Source organism: Passer domesticus, chromosome 8, assembly GCF_036417665.1.
Source record: "Passer domesticus isolate bPasDom1 chromosome 8, bPasDom1.hap1, whole genome shotgun sequence".
Lineage (NCBI taxonomy): Eukaryota > Metazoa > Chordata > Aves > Passeriformes > Passeridae > Passer > Passer domesticus.
In genome coordinates this window covers 43606681-43630051 of record NC_087481.1, presented here as the reverse complement: position 1 = coordinate 43630051, position 23371 = coordinate 43606681, and the positions used below count along the sequence as shown (strand labels likewise).

The following is a 23371-nucleotide window of genomic DNA, read 5'->3' as shown; positions in this document are numbered from 1 at the left end:
TTCTATGAAAACAAGCTTTCTCACTCTTAAGAAACAGCCTGTAAGACAGTGGTACAGCATCCATACTAGTTACTAGAAATTTTACAGATTTTAATTGTTCTGAAACCTGAAGGAAAAAGAACATATTCCAATATGTAATAAGTACTGAGTAATCAGACCTGACTGGAGAGAAGATATGTTTTTATTATTTATAAGAGGAGGCATCTCAGACTAGACCTGCTTAGACATCATGAAGTACCTAGTTTCTTTTGGCCTAAATAAAATCCTTAAAGACAGCTTTAGAACTATGCAAACTGGGAGACAGGGAAATCCAGCTACCTCCAATTTTGAAGAATACAAATAAGACATCAGTGTTCTCAGATGTTAGACATTTTGGTGCATTACCAGAAAGCATGATGTACTTTACGGGGGAAAAAATCCCAACCAAAAATCCCCAACCAAATAAACAAAACAAAAACAACCACTAAGAAAGGAAGGTAAAGAATTAAAAAATTACCTCTACCTCTATCTAAAAATAAATTAATATGAGAGAATGAAAGAGAAGGTAAAGCTTTTAGCACTTCTGTCTTTGGAGGTAATTGGTGACTGGCACTTTCCAGAACAGACTCACACAAATTGGAGAGCACTGAATCCTTCCAGATCTGGATTATCCATTATGTATAGCTATTCATTTTTTCAAGACCAATTCAGGTGCATTTTCCATATTCTGCTGGTGTTCTGCCAGAGAAGAATTTGGCCAGATCTGGCTACAGATTATATATGTACTCCAAATGCCTAAAGGTAGGATGGAATGCTTGCTATGCACTGACATTCGAGATTTAAAAGTCAGAAAGCTTTCCAGTTTTTTGCTTCTATCTCAGCTGGTGCAAACCAAAACCTCAGCTAAGTGAGACACATATTGCTAAAACAGTAACCTAGTGATCTCTTCAACATCAATAATAATGCAGCAGAAAAAATAGAAAGGTCAGCTGCATTCAAATTATTTACTGAAATAACTAAACAAAAGTCTGCATTATTAATTATGAAAGATGTATATTTTAAAAATGCTTTTATTAAACTACTTGTCACACCTTTTTTTTTTTTTTCAACCTGTAAAAAATATTTTCCATTTACTAGTTTAGATTTTTTTTTATCCAAGACAAAATTGCTTGGTTCAGAATTATGTTTTTATTTTACTTACTCAGAATCTCATAAGTATGTATAAGCATATATTTAAGATACAGTATTTTATTTTAAAGAAGAAGGTAAAAGTTATTTTTCTATACTGATAATTCAACAAAATTAACAATCAGCTTTATAGCAACAATTTGTCCTGATGCTTTCTGGCAGTAGATTGAAAAATGAATTCAAACCCCATCCATTTTAATTCTCTCTAACTTATTCTCTTGAGTGTTTCAAAAGCCTTATTCCTTCAACACATTGCTTTGTCACAGAAACTTTCATCAAAAAGTTCTTTTTCATGCCTGTCTACTTTAGCATTTCTAAAAATCAAAATGTTCTCTTTAAACAATTTAAAAGACAATATTAATGTTCATGTGAAGAAGGAAACGAGCTTTTTCAGAATGCCTGAATGATATTGAATGTTCTGCCTGGGTTTCACTTACTTGGCAGTGATGGGACAATCCCTAGAATCAACCTACCATAAAAATAAAGGTTTCTATTTGCTTCCTGCTCAGCTGTACTGGAAGTTATATAAACATGACAGTTTTTCTATTAAAATTCCTTGAACTGAGAAATAGATTGCTTGCATCCACAGTGGGGGGGAAAAGGACAACCAGAAATAAGATATCTCTCAGAAATTCTAACATGAAATAGGATTAACACTTCTGTTTGAGCCAATGGTGTAATGGCCAAGGAGTGTAGGTAATTGTTCAAGCATCTGGGGTAGTGACAAAGACATGAGAAGCCAAATTTTGAATTCTGGCATTTTGGGGCAATATGTGTAATTCTACTTTAGTTGTGATTAATTTAAAGTATTTTATCAATCTATTCCATCAAAGATATAATACAATTTAAACATTTGTGTAGTTGCCAGAGACAGCTGCAACATGGTGAGTTTGAGTCTAGATTTTCTACCAAGTTTTACTCGAGTACTTCTGAAAAAACATATGCGCAGTTTAAAATTCAAGGACATGTACAATTTGGTTAGATTTAATAAAATTGCTCACTCACATTTTTAGAGTGAACTGGAGTATTTTTCCAGGATTGAGCTGACATACATATTTTCAATAACTGCACTTGCAGGAGTAGTTACCCCTACTGCAAGGTAGGTAGGGAATTTTACAGAAGCATAATGCAGAGAAAATGAGATTGTTCCCTTTGAATACCTAATTTGGATTGTGTCATCTACTAATTTTGCCTAAGGGAAGAGAACTTTACCCCTAATCTATGGGGTAAAGAACACTAGCCTTTTACAGAGAAAGAAACTGAAATTCAAAATTTGTCTACTCAGTTTACACAAGTGGATTGCCAAGAGAGCTGTGTGGTGTGAATGTACGCTGTTTGCCAGCAGTTCCCTGAAGCTGAAACAGTTACGCCCTTTGGGCCAAAACAGGTTATTCCATTTGAGAAAATCATTTAAACTATACTATCAAAGGGACACTGCAGAAAGACTGCCAATATATCCTACAAGTATAGGCATACCAGAAAAGCCTTTTAAAGTGTGGACAAGCCTGTCATTAAATTTAACTTCTAACTTGAGTAAATCCCTCCACTGTGAAACCTTGTTACCCTCCTTTACAAAATTTCCTTGCTCTGCTCCAAGATGTGATTCTCCATCAGCCTAAGCAGCTCATGAAGTTGGCTTAGTCGATTTAATTCTAGATTGAAAACTTCTCTGATTATTACTAACCAACTTCCTTAATTCCCAAACCATGGCAAGGAAGTACTCTGTTTGAGAATGTAGCTTTTTAGAGTTCTCTCTGCGCAATTCTTCCTGATCCAGATATCATAAAGCTCAAGCCATATATTTTCAGAGTCTTTCAAAGAACCAGTCATGTAATATTTCTTGTATTCTTGTCCTGACTTCTTTCTGAAAACAATCCTGACTTTTTCAACCTGCACTGTTTTGTGACCTCAGGTAATGAGACATTTCAAGGATCTCTTCACTATAGGTACATATTTTAATATTCACATGAAATGTGAAGATGCATTCCCTGGGTCACCATTTCTTGCCAGTTCAATTTCTCAAACAATCAGTTGAAAGTGACCTCCTATTTTGTCATGATTCAACTGAAATCAACATCCAAGCTCCCACCAACCTTTTAGTGAGAATGGAAGGAGGGACTGCTCACGTTTTATTTATAAGATAAGAATGGTGAGGGTCAAATCTACATTGGCTAAGTGTGGGTGTAGTACCATTTATTGTAGTGATACAAATGCATACTATAACAACATCAAGACACTTCATAAATGAAATAAGGATATTACATCAAATATATAACATCCCCATTGGATATGATATCCAATGATGATGCTATCACTAAGGTAAAGAAATTAGGTGCAACTGGACACATCAACCACTGCGACAGAACCAATTAATCAGGCGTGTTTCTTGTATTTATCTACTAGACCTGTGTCTAGCTGTAAGATATGCCAAGATAAAAGGAACATATTCTGACATCCTTGATCAGTAGCACAAGACAAAGCATGTAAGGTTATTACTTTATGAACTAGCATGAGTTTATAAGTATGTATTTGAGAAGAGGCAATCCACAAGGCTTTAAAGGGTTTGGGTTTTTGCTCAACAAGATAGGCCCTAGTGGTGTGAAAGAACAGCTGTCATAGCAGATGATTATAACCAAGTCTATCATATTAGGTTTTGCTGCTATTTAATGTTGATTTTCCATTTTTCAAAAAGATTGCCTGAAACATTTCCATCTATCTCTCCCACTGTACAGCAACAATTCATAATATATTCTACCAATTCCAAACTGAAAGCAACTAAAGAGGCTATTTCTGACTATATCTTTTAATTCATGCCTTTCATACATGATTTATTGTAAACCTTTTTAGTATTTTCCTGTTATCTGACATGTAGAAAATATCCTGTCTGACTCATATTGTAACAACAAAAAAATTTAACCAGCAGCTACCTCCTTGTTATCATGTCACCACACCACTAGCAAGATCACATCGCACTTAATTAAAATGTTGTGGCTACTCTTGCTCACAGGGATCTGCAAAACGTATTCCCTAGTTGCAAGGTCACCAATGTTTGCAGCTTTCCTCATGATTATCTGACAGGAAAACATCATTCTTAACTTGTGCTGTCAACCATCTTTACAGCAACTAACCAGTCTACAACACACTTTGACTCCTGCTAAAGAGTCTATCAGCAATAAGTAAACTCTGCTATAAATGTCCTGTTTTCAATCCAGGTTCCTGGGTATAAAAGCATGGAAAAATTACCAAGTACAATGTGTAGCATAATTAAAACTGATTTTTGATCTCTTGGCTCTAAACGTCAGGTATTTGCTTCTGCAATCTCTGAACCATGTGGCATCAGAACCTGAAGAACTCTTTTGCACATGGTGAACCACAGAACACTATTGTTTTTCACAGGAACTGCTCACTAAGACAATACAAAATTCTCAGAGCAACGTCGTCTCTGACACAGATGCCCTGAGACACTTACATGTAAAGCATATTAATAGTAAGAAATAAACTCAAACACATTGAGGCAGCAGAAACTTCTCAGAGAAAACAACACCCATCCAAGAAAGACTGCACACAAGACAAAAAGAATTAAATCATTTCTATTTCTGTCCTGAATCATATAAGCACAGGCACTGCAGTTCATACGTAAGAGATGCTTAAGCACCATTGTGTGCAACAAAACAAGAAACAGACACTTGTTTCTTGGTGCACCTACACGTGTCTAACAGAAAGGTGGCTAAGCATTATTAGCACTATTCTGTCTGGCTTAGCACATTTATTAAGCCTCTTAATCATAGCCCAGCCCTATCTTCAGCCCATTAATGCCACCTTACAGCTGACTCTACTGCTGGGAACTTAGTCTAAGGCTGCTGCCAGAGTTTTGTTTCAACTACCTTTATGCAGAGTTCTGATGATTTTTCCTTTAGAAATAATGTCACTTTCTTCTGCATGTCTCTTAGTGTTACAAAGACAATTGCTCTGTCTCTCTTCATTCCATTCCCACCTTGAGTGGTCTCAGTTTTGTAAGGCATCCTCTTCTTAGCAGGTGAACCCCAGTGAAACTATTTTATAGGTAACATGTAAGGAAAGAACTATCAAACTAGTCATCTCCATCTCATCAAAGCCATGTATAGCTTTGATTTGACCTCTTGTGCTTTATGTTTGTCTTATCTTACTACTTTACCTGAAATCTCCTGTCTTTTTTTAATTTTGCTTCTTCATCTTATCTTAGTATATTCCACTGTCTTAAGAGTCCTCCTTGTACCTAATGCTCTATAACATTTAGACGACTTTTTACTGACCTGTTTTATGTAGTATCATGAATATATTTCATTTTAGAGCTATTTATTTGTGAGACAACTTGTAAGATACTTAGTGCTCATCCATATATGGATGTAGTAGTATATTTTAAACATTATACTAGAACATGCTTCTTGGCCTAAGTATTAAAATGGATGCATTTAAATTCACTGGCTGAGCATTTCAGAAAACTATGCATGGTATTAGCTGATTTCATGTCAAATGTTTATAAGAGACTTTCCAATTATTGTGACTCTTCAGAGAAGTACTTCAAAATATGATGCCTCCCCATAATATCCATGTAACAGGCAGAAAATGCAAATACTTTTAAAAAACCCCTCACTAACGACTTGAAACATTTGGTTTTGCTACAAATTCTGAGTGATAATTATAGTTGTTTATTCTCTCTCTAATCACTCAATCTATTATTCACAGTGAGGATTTAGGAGAGCTGGCCAAGAAAATGAGAAAAAGCAAAAGGATTTAGGTGGACAGTTGAAAATAAATGAGACAGAAATGTTTTAATATAAGTTGTCAATTCAATTTGTTGTTTAAATCAAAAAATTTCAGTGATCTGGCAAAGGCATTGTGATGCTTCACATAGGTTTCTGTACTTCTGACTGTCTCTTCCAGATGCATATTCCCTTGTCTTTAGATGAAATGACACCACATCAATATGACATTTCTATAACTGAGGCTAATCATGAGAGAGAAATTCTAACTGGAAAATTCATTTTGCTAAAGAAAAAAAACAAAACAAAACAAAACAAAAACCACAACAAAAAAAAACACATTTGAATTATAGCCCCTACCAGGCAAATAATTACATTTCTGCAGAGGTCTTCATTGAGAATTGAAAATTTTCACAGAAAACAAATAGTCATAAATATTTTGGTAGATATGTTACAAGTAACCCTAAACATAAATGTATTATTCACTTCATTCACTAATTTAATTTCTGGGCAGAGAGCTGCTCCATAACATTATTGGTATGTTTTGGCCTGCAATACAAATAGCAATATAAAAATTCTCCTATCCCCTAGAACTAAAAAGAAAATCCAAACCAAACAAACAACAAACCAAACATCACTGAAAAGTCACTAAGATAAAATTCCAAAAAGAATGAATCAAATCCTCACAGAATTTAGACTCTCTTATGCATTATGAAGCATACAATAAAATTCAAAACTTAGTGGAAATTACTTAGTCATATTCTCCCTTTATGATATTCCCTATGTAATATATCTATATCAGTAGCACAAGAAAGAACAAGTCTGGCAAACTGCTTGAGCCCTATCTTATACACCTCAAATTCATTGCAGCTCATATAACATGACTCTACTACAGAAAGTCCTACAGTTACCATCACTGATCTTGCACAAGTCTTTATCATAAAGAACTGTTTGTCCTTCTTTCTACGGAGCTTGAAAATGAAGCTCTTTCAGTCTATGAATACATCTCTGGACATGTTAATGTTAGGTACCAATTATTTGTACAGCTTCCCTTTTAATCATAAGAGCTTTTATTCCCCCATGCCTTATCAGACTAATCTATCCCCAGACTACGAGAACATTCAAAGAGCAACAGTTCAACCCTAATGCAGGAAGCAGGTTTTCCAGCTTATTAAATTATACTGATAAATCAATTTTAGTACATGCTCTGTATCATGCAACCTGCCTTCCTGCCTCAGCCCCAGATTATGTGTTATAATACCAGGGGCGGTCAGACTTGATGTGACTTTTTTTTTTAATTATGTGGTGTCTTATTCAGACTGTCTCAGCAACAGTGCCTCTGTCCTGTGCAAAAGACCTTTACTGAATTAATTTAATACATTTTTATGCTCCCTGAAAATTATGTACTTGTATATTGGAAAAATTGTGTTCGAGGAAGCATTTCCCCTTCCAAAACACCAGAGTAGTGTTTTTAAGGTAAGTCATAACAGAACTTAGCAATTACATGTTTAATTTCCATAATGCAAATAGTAACCACCACTGCATATGTTAATTGTTCTAAAATGATGAATGAATAGTTTTCAGTTAACCTAGCATAATAAAAACCACAACAATTTTTATTGCTAACCTTTTAAAGTGGGAATGGTCAGTAGAATATGCATTACTAAGTAGATTTCACTGATATAGTAGGACTATAAATAATATCATACTCCTTTTATAACTTTTCAAAACATTCACTTTGGCAAAACTTGTCCAGAAAATTGTGTAAATAATGCAAAATCAGTTTCACTTTTTGGAATTCTAATGGTATATTATCTTTAGGAGAGGCACTGCAGAAGCCACTGCAGTTTGGAGCTGGTGGTGCTGTAATTCGTACTGACAGCTGTCACTGCTGCTTTCCACTTAGGTGGGTCTAATGAGCCAGCCATCATGAGGGATTGGTGTTTGTTTCAGAGCTGGGACTTCACATGAGGAGAAAGCAAGTTAGCTGTTAGTTATCATCTGACACTCACACAAACTACCAAAATGGCAAAACTGCACTCAGTGCTGATATTTAGCTAATGACAGCACCATTCTCTTGCATTTCAATAAGCAAAGCCACTGGAAAGGAGACACAGCCAGTGCACATCGCTCAGCCCAGCTTTCTGCACATCAGATGCCCCAGATGGCTTTTCTTGGGTCTCATGCTGAGCAGTAAACCCAGAAGCCCCTTTCCCCATGCCTGCTCTCACACACAGGGCAGGTTTTATCACAGTGAGTCATCTCTGTTACATAGTGAAGGTTTTAGACACTGTCATCCAAAAATGAGAACAAACATCAAACAGAATTATGGAAACATCAAAGATGCTTTTGAATGAACTATGATAGATTTCCAACAATTTCTATCACTTTTGGTGTATGTAAAAGGCATACTATGTTGTAAACACTAAATCCATGAAAAGATTAAATTAAAACATTTTACATTAGTACAGACTGAACCACTTAAAAAAAAACATTGGACATCTACTGTTTAGGTATAAGATTATTTGTAAGAAGTCAGAATAAATTTCTGACTGAAATGTGCATTGTTAACTGACTATTCTTCACACCATTTCATAAAATGCTTTTAATGTGTGACTCCTTGTCAAAAAATTTTCATCACTTCTCAGTCATGCATCTTTCTTAAAGTTTTAAATAGATCTTTTTGAGTTCCTCTTCCTTAATTTCCATTCACTGACAAAACAAAGATGTGAATTTTTTTCTCATCTCTGCACATTATCACTAGCATTGCACAAAAAAAAAAGTTCTTCTTTTGACATTGCATTTCTATAAATGGATTAAATGAGCTGTGAATATCAGCATTTAACCAATAAAAAGAGATCTTTATTTATTTAGAATGTATCAGATCTGCTTAATCTAAAAGTCTAATTGAAAAGGCTATTCAGGTCAGCTGTGATATTAGAAGACAACTGAATCACATTTACTGCTGCTTAAAGGATGTGAATGGGCTGAAAGAAAAATTAAACTATGGCCATTAAAATTTAATTTGACTTAGTGAAGCCATTAACATTTTGGTTTTATGCAGTGGCAAGCATTCTAAAAACATTTCCATATAGTTTAGAAACCTAAAAGTGCCAAATGGCTGACCCTTACATAGCAAAAATGATTGAAAGTGACCTTACAGGGCAAATCAGGAGAAAAAAAGGAAAAAAGAGAAAAATTGCTTAAATACCATTATTAGCTGTTATTCTGTTATTCTTTTAGATATAAACTGTCTTCTATTCTAGTAATTGCTCACTTTGTTTTACATTTAACATTCAATTCATTTGGATATCAAATGAACATGACATAAAAATGTGGAAAGAAATAATCTATTTTTAAGACAGTGCCCTGTCTTACCTCTAGTAATGTACCTGCAATATGCTGCTTTGTCACCACAAGTTTGCCTTTGCAGTTTGAAAATTCTACTCCAATATTTCCTATACACTGTAATGACAAATATTGTTAATAGCACAAAACATTCATCAATGCAGTAACTTTTTAAAGCTTTCATCAGTGAAAGTTGTTGGGTTTTTTTTTCAAATGAAAATTTTGTCTAGATTAAAATGGTAACAAATCTGATCATGTATCATAACTCAATTTCAGACTGACAGCCTGACAAGGAAATAGAAACCCCAGTTTTGGTTTTCCATCTCAGTTTTTCCAATTAAGCTTAAAAAGAAAAGAAAACATCAATACAAGAGACTTTGTTTAACAGTCCCAAAATAATACAGTCTGAGATTTCATATCTTGCCTTATAACATTATGTGTATTGCTCTGGCTTACTGACTAGCAGTCACCATCAGACTTGATAGGAAACAGAAAACACTAAACACTGTAAAGGCTCTTACAAAGGCATTCCAGAGGTGCAGGGTAATCACAGAAATTGTAAGACTAAGGCAGGGAGTTTTCTACATACAGATTGTAAAACTACTGGCTTTGCAGAAGTCAGCCACCTCCACTTCCAGCTCTATGCTTTACCCACCACTTGAACTAGTTTTAGAGATAAGAGAGGCACATAGTAAAACAGCATCCTTCTAATGAGCTAAAAGTCTGTGAAAGTAGGAAAGGGTCAAGTAGTGTAGGGCATGTAAAAAACTTTGAATCAACAAGTTTTTGAAAGACTTTCAAAGTATGCACTCTGATGAGTGCTCAGTTTTATTAAGTTTCGTGGGTTCTTACAAAGTTCTTTTTGTCTATGACTCCCAAATACCTTATTCATCAGTTTCTACTTCATGATTCATTGTGGCTAATAATAGATGAAATGACTGAGAAAATAATCAAAGCTCTAATGACAAAAGGAAGTCTCTGAATTACTCCAATAGATTATCTTTTAAATTGACTTGGCTAGCTATTAATTTGATTTTCTCCTTTCCCAACTTAATTTTTAATGGATTACAGAAAATCAAAAGCAGAAACTTGTGATGATCCCTGTTCTTTCACAGTTGAAGTACTTCTAACTCCTGCCTGAGAATATTTTTACTTGCAACACCTCAAGTTCAAACATTTCTAATCTTAGGGAGTTTGGGAAGGTAAAGCTGTTTTTCTAAGCTTTAAAACCAGCCAGATCAGATTAGAACATCTCCAGGTTAAAACTCTCCTTCAAAGTTGGCTACAGTTTATCAGAGGAAAGGCTGTGCTCATGAATGATAGCCAAGGAGTTTCTCCAGTCTGTTGCTGGAATAATTGCCAGATTATTCCAGGATCTGCTTAAATTTGAGTGTGTGCAAACTACCATATCAGCTTGAATGTTCAGCGAGCAGCTTGCCTCACAGCTCCTTTATAGCACATTTCTCCCTGGAAAAAATTAAATACCAGCATATAAAAAAATCTACTTCTTTTAACAGCAGTAGAAAAAAAGTGAGCAGAAATTACAGTATTTGGACTTGAGTACCTGTGTACAGTTTATATCTTCTCTTACCACAGTTTGTGTTTCCGAGTGGAAAAAACCAAAGTAGAATAAGCAATCTCTGCTTAGGAGTTTGCCTAAAATCTTACTGCAAAATTAATCCTAATAGTTTAGCAAGTAAGTCCAGCACTATTTTAATCCTAGATCTGAGGAGGAAGAAAATAATTGTATAATAGCACTTCAAATACATTTACTCTGAGAACCTAAAAAAATTTTGGTGTTATGTCAGGAGCTCTAACCGCATTGCAGAAGATCTGCAGCCTCCAAAAGAATACTCTTATTAGGAATATCCAATATCAAAATAGAGCTTTTTATCAGGATCAGAACTTGTGATCAGATGTTCTATGATTTATCAAGAAGTGCAGTCAGAATCCACACAACAAGCTCAATTAAATAAAGCACAAAGTCTTGCTTATATTCCAAAGCTTGGAAAGCGCAATATTCTTCAGACATTCAATCTCACAGTCTCTCCTTTATGAGCATGTGCCAGCACAGTTAGATAAATGTGATTCCACATGCCATACAGAAGTCTTATTTCTGAAATGAAGGTGCCACAATAACCTTGGTTATTTATCACTGCATGGACCTGTAAAATAATCTCTCAAAGTGTTTCTTTGTCTCAGCTATTTCATCTTATCTCCAAGACTGAAAGAAGAGATATCTCTAAATTATTTTCTTGGTACAGAACAGGAAAGAGCAGAATCCTCTCCCGTGTCATTACTTTATGCATTCCTTTGCCTTGTAGGAAATGTCACTGCACACAGGAAAGAATTTTCTGCATTGTAATATACAAAAGTATGGCAGTGGTGCCTGACAAACACAGTCACCCTGTCCTTTGCTCTCTCATTGCTTTTATATTAATAATTCTTATCTACAAATGTTACAGAGTATCAAATCCTCATTTCTAAAAGATAATAAAAAATTCAAGCAAGGAGATAGTGATCTACACTCAGGTTCATGTTAGAACAGAATTAACAATAAGAGAGACTGGGAATAAAACTTCCTTGAAGACTGATACAGCATGGTAAAATTAACCTCTCATAAAAATAAAAAAAGACAAGATACACTAGTTATTCTTCATGATGCAATGCCCAAGACACTTGAACAGCTTCTTCAGAACTGCAATATGAAAAATGACCCAAAACAAAGCCTCTCCTTAGTCTACTTCACTTTCACTAAAGACTAAGGTAGGAGAAACCAACAAGAGTGTGTCTAAGTAAATATTTGAGAAAGCAACAAGTGAAATAATAATACTAAGAGGATCTCTAAATAATTTTTTAAAAAATAAGTTCCTATGGTGATATGACAACCATGTCCTCACATCATGGAGAAACAACTCTACTGCTGCAAAGCTAACCACAACTGTGTTACATGCAGCACAATAAAACTGAGCCCTAATTTGTAAATAATTTGTGATTCATATGGACAGAGCACACAGAAAACCATTCTGAAAATGCAGTTCTTATATATATAAAAGATATTCTTATTGCTGTATGTAATTCTTATTCCAGATCCTTTTCTGAACTTTTCCAGCCAAATTTGGAGGCTTTGGGTATATGTATTGAGATATGAACAACCAGTAAAGAGACTGAAACCATAAACTACGGATAGGATATAGTGCTTCCTCCAAACTCTTATGAAACCTTCCACTTAGATCACATCTTGGGACAAAACCAAGTATCAGCAGCTAAATCAAGTTAGCTAAAACCCAGGATCTTACAGAATATCATAATGCTCCAGTGCATGGCAACATTTTCTTGAAACTTTTCTGAAGCCATATACTAATATGGAACTAGAGGAAAGAAGGGAAAACCCTTCCAGTTCTCCTCTATAAGTTTCCCCTCCATGAAACTTACTGTGAAGTTATTTTTCTACTTGTCATTACTAATGATCCTACAACAATGTTAATATTACTATTAATGGCATTAACATACTGCTAACAGGAATAAAATATTCTGTAACATGCAGTGATATCCATAAAATGAGATAATGCCATTACTACAGAAATCTCCTTAATTCTTTTCATGGAATAGAATTACTCTTTTAATATCCACGAGAAAAAAAGTTGTCAGGTCCTCAGTTTAACTCATTTAAAAGTGATAACACACATTAGCCTAAACTACACTCCTGCCTTGGATATAGCTGGGAGAAGTGCATTATTTATCAGGGATTTTGCTTATTAGAATATGGGGTTTCTTCTCCCCATCCCAGGGCCTCTGTGTATGTAAGAAGAGATACTTCACCCTCAGGGTCTTGTGTAATTTATGGGGTGCTATTCCCCACCTCAGAATTTGTCTCATTAGCTTAAATCTCAAAATAAGAAAGGCTGAGCACTGAAAATAATACTATGCCAATTCAAATGGACTTTGCATGGCAAATTCAGGCTTTCTAATAACGTCGTCCATGGCATGATTTTTATTGCACTATCAGCATCTTTGATTCTTCCTTCTCTGCAGTCACTCTCCCTGACACCTTACCTGAATAGGAAATGAAATACATTCTACACCATGTGGGTGTGATTTATTTTATAACTACAATTGCTCTATTTCTGTATTTCCATGCATTACAGTGCTGCAATTTCTGTTTCAAAATGACCCAGATAAGAGCTGGGAAAGGTTGACAGAAAAAGAAAAAGAAAAACTCTCCCAACATCTCAATTGAAACTATACTCACTGAAACTCAAGGAATGTTTTACAGCAGTTAGCGAAGTGTTCCTGTAGGAAAGCGAGGGATAAATTTACCTAGACTTCATTAATTTATTAATTTCTGCTCCTGAATTATTTCAAATTGGAAAGATATGAAGGGTTGCCATCATAATTCTATTATTTTTTACAAGACTAGGAAAATAAGCCATACAAAAGACTAGAGGTGAAAGATTAATCAATCCAAAGAAAAGTCTATTAATAAGTTTGCTGGAATTTAAAATAAAACATAACAAAACCTATTAGTTACTTTACTTTTATACCATGCTTCTTAATTTTGATTACAAGAATTTCTACATCATCTGATTTCTTGACATTTGAGGAATTTAAAGGGAAATATCTAGTAACACAATAAATATATCCATCCATGTGTGTATGAAATAGATTTAGGGAAAAGAATGTAACTTTCATCTCTACTTTCATCTTTCATCTCTATTGAATCTCCATAGCTGCGGGTCTCTATGGAAGTTCTGCTCATTTTGATTCATCCAGTTCTCCTGCATAGTAAGCTTTATGAGACTCATGAATTTCAACTCTCAAACCAAAAATCTAGAGGAAAACAATCAACTGTTAATTTTTTTCCAAGTTATGAAACAGGAATACAAAGCAAGGCAAATCTGGATCCTGGGGAATCAGTACATCATTCAGAGCAATCGTGAGCTATTTTTCCTCTAATGTTAGCAGTGTACAAGGTGTAGAATAAGGGAATTGTTTAAATGATACAACTTGCCTATTTTATTAAAATATTTCTATAATAATGAAAGGAACAAAAAATAATTTGGTAATTGAAAACTGTGAGCTACTAAGCTTACACAAACATCTTGCTGAAGAGCATTTCCACTGCAGACAGGCAAAAAAGAACAGATGTAGTTAACCCTATTGGAATTCAGTAATTAAAATATAGGTGCCTGAAAGAGGCAACTCAATCCATCAAGTTATCTGCAAATCCTACACTGTAGCATTTGTTTTCCATGGGCTGGTAAAATATCATTAGGACTGACATATTGAAACCTATAGCTCAATATATACTTATACAGTTAAAGGCATGTAATTAGTATACAGAATTACCCACTAGTAGGCATCAATAGGTACTTAAATAATTTCTCTTCTGTCTTGATACACCCATTTAGAGATACAAAAGCTTCTTCTTAATAAAAAAGAGAATGACTATCATATCTCCCCACAATAATAAGCAAGCCAAAAGGCTTATACTTGATTTGTGAGAGTCAAACTTTGCAAACTATGCTACCAACAAATCCCACAAATGCATTGTACTAGAAGAAACTGGGACTTTTCAGTAAATAACTGGTGAGGCTCTGACCCATCTAGATGTGTTAATCAGTTGCATCCAAGTTACTAATAACACAAGATCTCTGATTTGCATCAGAGGGGACAGCCTCTTAAACAAGGACTCTCTTAAACAGAGACTCTCTTGAGACACCACATGTCTCTTAAAGACTCACAGAATGATGACACTTGAGGTTTTGAACATAAAATTTCACCTTGTTCCTGAAACTCTGATCAGGGTTCCTACTTAAGCCTAATGCTTCTTATTGACCACACAGTTTTATTGAAATTATGTAGCTGGAGGCTACTAACATTCCTATAATAAATATGGGATATACAAGGAATAACTATAAATATCATGAAAAGGGACAAAGATGATAAAAATATTCAACACAATCACTGTACTTTAGAAATTCTAAATTATATAAGGTCTTAATTTAGTACTGGATTGAGTCTGACCTATCTAGGCTTACAATATTAAAGCACACAGGTGATACATTAATTATTAATATTCTTCTGTCTTTTGCTCCCCTATCAGTTCTAGGTGCATGAGAGTCACAGAATTGTATATTTTGAGTTCTATGAGAATAGAGAATAGAACTGCTCTCCTGTTTGAAAAAAACCAAAAAAATCAACAAACAAACCCACAAAAAATGTTGAAAACAAACGCTGATACTTTCTCACAAAGCTTCTTTAATTTTTTCCAAGACATAAACATCTTTTTTTTATGCACCTGCATAAAACAACCAAGTGACCTCCATTTTTTTTCACTCACCTCCTGAAACCACCAGTTATAGTAACTAAAGCATCTGGTAGAAATGTACATACAGTATTTTTGACAATCAAGCTCACTGCATCTGCTTCTGCCTTAGACACACAGCTAACAAGGTCCTCATAGTAGAGAAACCCTGGAAATCAAAAGAGAAAAGTGCTGATCACTCCACAGAAACATTAAAATATACACAGCATTATGCAAGACCCAAATCACAGGTGAGGTGGGTACAAGGGATCACAGGCCAAAGACAGCCTCTTCCCTCATCTTTGTCCTTAGAGTTTATATCTATTTTTGTCATTATAATTTATCATGTAACTTGTCAACGTAGCAATCACAATAATTGCTCCACTTCCTCAGGACCTGAATATTTATAAATTACTCTGACTTCCCTACCAGCTCCCATCAATGGCATTTTTGGATGTACTGTTTCAAAAGGCAGTCTTCCCAAAATAATGGTGTTCTACACAAGTACAGAGCTCAGAAGTATGTGAAATATCCCAGCTATCTTATTTCTGATCACAGAGTTTGTGTTGAAGGAACCCAGTATGGCAGCTTGCTTCACATTTGAATATGACATGTAAAAGAAAGAGGGACAAAGGAGCATGAATACGAGAAATCTAATCCAAGGGAGTCTGAGGTGACAAATTTAGTGCAAAAATAAAGTCACATTATTTTAATGTCATAAAATATGTTTTCCTTAATGTAACTAATTTCTTAGTTTAAATGAGTTCATTTATTTAGGGAAACAGTGCATACACACAAAATCTGTGGGGAAGGAATATTATTCATGTGGTCATGTTTAATATTTTAAAGCTAAGATGTGCTAGGATTGTAGAAAAAATTTATAAGTACTTTATTACAAGTCTAGATTTATCAGTAAATTAGGGCTGCCTTGAGGGAGATTGATCTCCTCTGAAAAGTAATTCTGGGCATTCCCAATTTTGTAATTTTTTCACAACCTGTGCAATAATGAACCATTAATAGTTTTGTGTATAAGAGATTTCATTTGGTATCTGTGCAAGCAATTTAAAAATATGCATATTCCTATGTTTTAGATGATACCATTTATAATCAGGAGCTCAGCTGGTCCAAGTATCTTCACCTAATAATTCAGTATTCACAAGACTGCAGCAAGAGAACAGATGTCTAAATGAGCTTTGCCTTCCCCTGTGATTCTGTTATCAAGTTCTTAGAACTTGAGATAGAAGTTTTTATGACACCTCACCTTACCTGCTTTCTGCATTTTTGACAGCTTCAGGGTCTTGTCAGCTTTTACCTCTTCCACAGTTCGCAAACCCATTCTGTACCATTTCTCAGATGTCTTCACTCCCACTCCAAAGACTGAAGTAAATTGCTAAGGTCAGTAGAAAAACATTTCAGTATTTTTTTCTAAAGGAGCAGTGAATTAATAATAAGTAGGCAACAACAAGGTTTCTCAAGGAAAGCAATGGGCAGAGTTAAGCCTACCCTGAAGACAAATAGTGCGATACAAAAAGATTCAGCTTCCCTTCTTTACATGACTACATTGAACAGAGAACTGGTTTTATATGTGGACAGTTCTCATTAACATGAAATCCAAACAAAAATACAGCAGTAGTTCTTGCACCTTTATATAATTTACTAAAATGTAGATTTTTAACTAAGGTTTGAAATAAGGGTAGTATTCTTTATTTTTACTCAATTTCTTAATAGAAATCAAACAGCAACATTAGGTAGCTTGATTCCTTGACACTGACCGGATAGAACAAGAGATGTCACAAGTTTATCTTCAGAATCTGACTGACATTATGGGTTTGTGCTCTATGCATTACCAGCTCTCAAAACAAAAACAAAAAAAAAACAAACCAACCCCCCCAAAACACAAACAAAAAACAAGCAAAAAACTCAAAACAAAAAACCCACCCAAAACAAAAACCAAAACCCCACACACACATCCCCAAACAAACCAAAATCTGACACACAAAAAAACAACCTAAAAAACCACAAAATCTACCAGTCCACCAGAAACTTTTGTGTGGTCATATTCCATCTATTACAAAGTAATGCTGTTCACCAAGTTATTACCCATGAAAGGATGTAAAGCAGAAGCTGTAAGCATTATTCACTGGATCACTATCTCAGATCAACACTGATATGAAAGAGGGAAAACTTTCACGCTTGCCTAAAAGCACATTCTTTATGTTCAGTTTGTCAGTACTGTAGCTCTCCACCTTGCATTGTACTTTTATAGAATTCAATGAGTAGCTGAGTAAGACATTAATAACTGCTCTTTTCTATTGAATCTACAACCTCTGAATTCCAAGCCTGCTAGCTTTATTTTGTGTTTTTGTGAAGATATTAATTCCTTGGAAATAATTAAGATTTAAAAAGAGAAAAAACAAATTAATTGATAATATTAAATAGGAATTGCCCTACATTTTGTATATTATGTACGAAATTACCTACTCTTTGTCTGAATCATGGGTGCTTATAAAAGGATATGATTTTTTAAATACTTCGATTGTTATCTTTTAGTGTTTTTGCTAGTGCTGAAATAGTTTCAAAAGGGTCTGTTGCTGGGTGTTAAATGATTCTAGGAGACTTAATTAACACTGAGACAAAGAACTACAGAAAAAGGATTCTATGCACCCAAATTTTCAGGGGGAAAAGAAAAATGGTGGTTTTTTCTTTCTTTACTAAGATCCATTGTTATTTATCATGTTCTTAGATGCTAGAGATGCTTCCAGCAGTGCAGCACAAGTAACAGGGAGCCCATTTCTTTTCAGCTGGTGAAACCAATTACACAAACTCACTTTCTGCAGTACCCACTTCGGTAGGAAAGCAAACTGATCCTGTCACTTCATGTCCCTACATCTAAAACATTGACTATAATTTAATTCAGTCATTTGATAACCGTGGCCCTGGGGCCAGCAGTGATCTTTCAAGCCATGATAAGTGTAGCAGCAGGTACCAGGACTATGCTAAACAGTAAAATCTAGGAATTCAGTAATATGAGATTCTTCTTAGACTCTCATTTAAAAAATTGGTGGAAACAACTGGTTATAACTAATTTAGACAAAACATTGAAATGTATGCTCAGCTAAGAGGTAGGGCCACCTAAGTTTGTTGTAATTTTGCTAGTGAAACATGGCATAAAGCGTATTCGAGGTAATTTGTCTCCTGATAGATTTTATTCTAATCTCCAAGAGATTTTCTTAAACCTTGAAGTGTAAGATTTAATAGCTGTTCCTCAATCATGCTGTAATGCAATCATGCATTAATAAGCAAGTTTGCTTCTTGAATCCTGCTACACATGTGAATTTGCACCTCTTTTTGAATATTGCTAGAGATGGCATCAACAGCTGTCTCTGAATATCCTTCCATACCTGCATTGTAGGTCAGAGAGAATGGAAGAGCCTTTGGATAGCTGAAGCAAAAATTAGTGATGCCAAGGAGAGTTAAACAATTCCATTTGTTTTACTCTGTTTTAATTTTTCTGAAGACAGAGGGTATTTACAGAGATCAAAAATAAAGACAATTTTTTTTTGTTTGTTCATCTTACATGTTTCTAATGGAGAATTCAATAAAATTTCAGTAATGGGAACTGCAGTATTTATGTGGTTTAGATTCCCTGCAACTGTGAAGTTGTGTGACTAAGACTCTACAATGTGCTTAGGAAAGAAACAGCTCCAGTCCTCCTGCCTCACACAAAAGAGAATTACAATAAATCTGAGCCATCTTCTTCACCTGGTATTTTCTTAATTCCAGAATAAAATGAAGTAATTTTAAAATTATAAACAGCTGATGCAGAAACGAAACCAACATCACATTCAACTTGCAGCAAAGAGTAACTTGCATTATATTACTTAAGAGCAACTATGTATACATCATATTAATTAAAAATAGAAAGATACTTCACATTATTCCTTGTCACTGTTTCTCAATTTCCCTTTCTTTTCATTCAAGACTTATCTTTCTTTGTACTTAATATTGGTTGTCCCATTATAATAAAATTGAAAGCTTTGTCCAAGTTCTACTAAAGGGAGGGAAATTTTAAACAGCAGCAACAAAACTCAAAGGATTTACCTTAAATGCCTTGTATCGCTCATCATTTAACACTTCTTTAACTCTAGAACTCTCTCCTTCTTCAATAATCTCCTAAACAAAGAAAAATATTATTTATAAAAAATTAAATCAATTTTAAGATCTTACTACAATTATAAGATTTAGTGAAATAATCTAAAATCAATCTTCATTAATCAGATTTTAATAAATCTTTATTAATCAATAAAGAGAACCCCTAGCAAGCCTATTGTTTTAGTCCCTTAGGATCAAATTCTGCAGCTCTTTTAAAGAAAGAAAATTACTGAACGATGAAGGAGAAACTGGAATCACAGAATAAATTTCACAGTCCTTACTTACTCATAAATTTACTCAAGGATGAAGTAGAAACTGGGACCATGGAATATATTTCACAGTACTTATTTACTCATAAAGTCACAACAAGAAAGCAGTTATTTATCACAAGCTATCAATGACTTGTCCTGAAAATTAGATTCCATTTTTTGGTTACGTTTTCTACTTTCAAAAGTAAGACCACTGTAAGAACAAATACATTTTTTCTGGAGTGTACAATACTTTTAGTCTTTCTGATAAAAATTCAAAACAACACTAAGAAAGAAAACCACCAATATAACCCCAACAAACCATCCTATTTTTTGTGGGATCACGATTGCAATCCCAGCCCCACACAGAAGGTACTAAAAGCCCTTCAGAGGCTGCATTTTAACTGGTGGAATGGGGAAATGAGGAGGCAGAGCACAGCACAACACTCAGCAATGACCCCTGAGCAGCTGCCTGCTGCAACAGCAGCACTCGGAGATGTGGGTCCTGAAAAAGCTAAAAATTAAAGGAAAATGCAAGGAATACTCCAAGTTCCAGTAAGAATATAGAGTTCATCCATCACCTGGCTAAAAGGCTCTGCTATAACTATATATAACTTGCTATAACGTAGCAAGATAAGATTTAACATTAAAGTACTAAAATATTTACCACTTCCACAAAAAATATATTTCTAATAAAGCATTCAGGTGAGTAAAAGTGATGTTGCCAAGGGCAGAAGTCACATGAACAAAACTATTAACAGTTAACCTGTTGCATTCCAGAGTGAGCCCTTAGAAATTACATGCAAAGCTGACACTACTTTATTTTTTCCCTTGTATTTATTCACTTGCTACCCTCATTCCTTTGAGTGGGGGTTCCATGACTGAGCCTTGTTTTACAACAAAAGGTTTCCAAAAATAATTTCATTCTTTTTTTTTCTATGTTAGAAGCATAAATAATGCATTGCTTTTACAGGAAATGCAGAAGGTTTGTACACACACATAGATGTACCAGTGCTCCTCCCCGTGACCTGTAAATGCTGCTCTGTAAAAGAATCAATTGGCAGATAATTCAGAAGTACATTACCTCAATGATATCTCTGACTTGGTCTCCCACGCAGGGCAACCCTTGTATATCTTTCATTCTGGTTACTGAAAATGGAAGAGATTTCAGCAAAGAAGCTGCCCTTAAAAATTCCAGACAGTATATTTCATTTTCTTTGAACTCATAATTTTCAGCCATTACCTCAAAGGCATCCTGGGACAGGGGGAGGCAAAGAAAAAACAAAAAGTTAAAGTTTAATAAAAGCTTAAAATATTCAGTATACTCCTTAGAAAGGTTACTTTGTATGCTAATTCAATAATTACTTCTTCATACTACAGTGAAAAGATGGAGTTCATTAAAAAAAAAAAAGCAGACCAATTTTCTAGCAACTTGAAGTTTACCAGGCATCATGAAAATGGTATTTTAGAAGCAAGCTTAAAACCATTTTGTGAGATTTGCCTCCTGTATTCCATGTGGATCTTATAATTCAGTGTCAAATAGAGCCTTAATTTTTAGAATTATGCCCAACCATAAGTAATCCAGCAGATCAGCATGCAACATCTGCATTTTCAGATACCACCAAATAGGAATCTGTAGCAATACTGGAAACCACTTTCATCTTTTTGAATGTGTAGCCATGCTTCTACTTGGTAATTTAGGGAACAAATTCTCCTTTTTTTCATTTTTCAGATGTATAACCTTGCAAATACAAACATCTTTTCTTTATGGTTCTTTAGCTATCTATGGTTTAGTTTATTTAACACTGCACCCAAAAACACCTGAGGAAAGTCTGTATAGTTGTTTTTTTTCCTAAATCATCCATATGATGTCTGTTTTTCTCCCAGACTATATTAAAAATTATTTAATAGCAGAGAATTTTAGAAATTAAATGCAGGGAACAGACCACATAGTGGTGTAGAGGAATTTTGTTGCTGTTTGCCACTGTAGAGTATCAGCTTTTGAGAGGGAACCAATGTTGCAAAATAATTTTATGAATAGCCTAAGAACTTATGAAGGTTTTTATTCGATTAGCAGCTGGAAAAACAAGTTCTGAGTGAAATCTTTCACAAACCTCAAAAAATTTCAAGAACGCAAAATTAAGTGATTTCTTCAGAAATGCTTAAGAGTGGACCACTACTAGAAGAGAGTGCTATTGTTCTGAATATTTACCTAGAAGCCAGAGAAGTGGCTGTCAGCGTGCATCTGCCTGCAATTACCACTTCCCCGAGCTGTAGGCCAAGTGCCTGCTCAGAAATGTTTCTGGAATAGATGTGAGTAAAATCAAGAGACAACAAATGGCTTACCAGAGCAATGACTGCAGTGGAAAGTAGGAAGGAAAAAGATTAAGTGTCCTTTTCCTACACTCACTGTTGATGTTTAGCCTCAATATTCATTTCATTTGTAATGAATGTACAGTTTATATAGTTTAAAGAAAAAAAATTTAGATTTTCCTTTGTGTGTCTTATATTGGAAGATAAAGGCCAGTAAAAACCAGCAGGCCTTGTACATTCTAAATGCTACATGTGTAATATCTCCAGGTGGATCTGTCCCAAGCCCACTGACATGACAGCAAATCCAGTAAAGTCAGCTCTTTATTATAGCTATGGAATAGAAAACAACATCTATCACCCTACATTGAATAAATACAGTTTCATTTAAACAAGATTTTACTTGAGCTACCATCTTCTAGATCACTAAAATAGAACAATTTCCTAAAATTAAACATACCTTTCACAATGACTGTAGATTATTTATGTATTATATTTCATTGTTGGGTCAGTTCTATAAAACTAGACCATCTGACATGGTGAGTTGTTTATATAATAAATATTACAGTCTAATTGAAACAAAATGAAGGTTTCACTTTAAATATTCAAGAAAACATTGTGTTTGCTTACCCTACGATTTGCAAAACATTCCTTTTAACAAAACAAAAAGAGGAGACCCCTTTTTTTTTCTGCATTAATATGTTAAAGTGCCTCAAAATAGGGCTTGCTACAATTTGCTTTGTCCTATAGCACCAGTATAACTTCACTCCTTGGTCTCCCTAAGAATCAGTTACCCATTGTTTGTCTCACTCTAAGAATCCTTCCCTTAGCTGCATATTTATTTATCAGCTACCCTCATTAGTAAGGGCTGTGAAATTCCATTTTCATAACATTCTGTGAAAGAGCTTATGGAATGTTGCAACATGCCTGATCTGGAGGTTTCAATTGTCATTTACATTCAATTATTCCTTGGGTATAAGGAATCAAAAAGAGGAAAGAGAATGCTCCTTTGAGGGAGAAAAAAACCAAACCAAACAAAAAAAAAAAAAAAAAAAAAAAAAAAAAAAAAAAAAAACACAAAAACAAAAAAAAAACCC

The 23371-nt window shown here is 34.6% G+C and overlaps 1 protein-coding gene across 11 annotated transcripts in view; it reads right to left on the bottom strand.

Moving 5' to 3' along the window:
• Window positions 1-23371, bottom strand: part of DNTT (DNA nucleotidylexotransferase) — a 130085-nt gene that overhangs the window by 41255 nt on the left and 65459 nt on the right. For all 11 annotated transcript variants that reach the window (XM_064430941.1, XM_064430945.1, XM_064430942.1 and 8 more), the window contains 4 exons: window positions 21049-21219; window positions 19666-19737; window positions 16831-16954; window positions 15601-15733 (listed from right to left, as the gene is read on the bottom strand). In XM_064430941.1, coding sequence (XP_064287011.1) covers window positions 15601-15733; window positions 16831-16954; window positions 19666-19737; window positions 21049-21219 — 500 coding nt within the window. The remainder of the gene's footprint in view (window positions 1-15600; window positions 15734-16830; window positions 16955-19665; window positions 19738-21048; window positions 21220-23371) is intronic.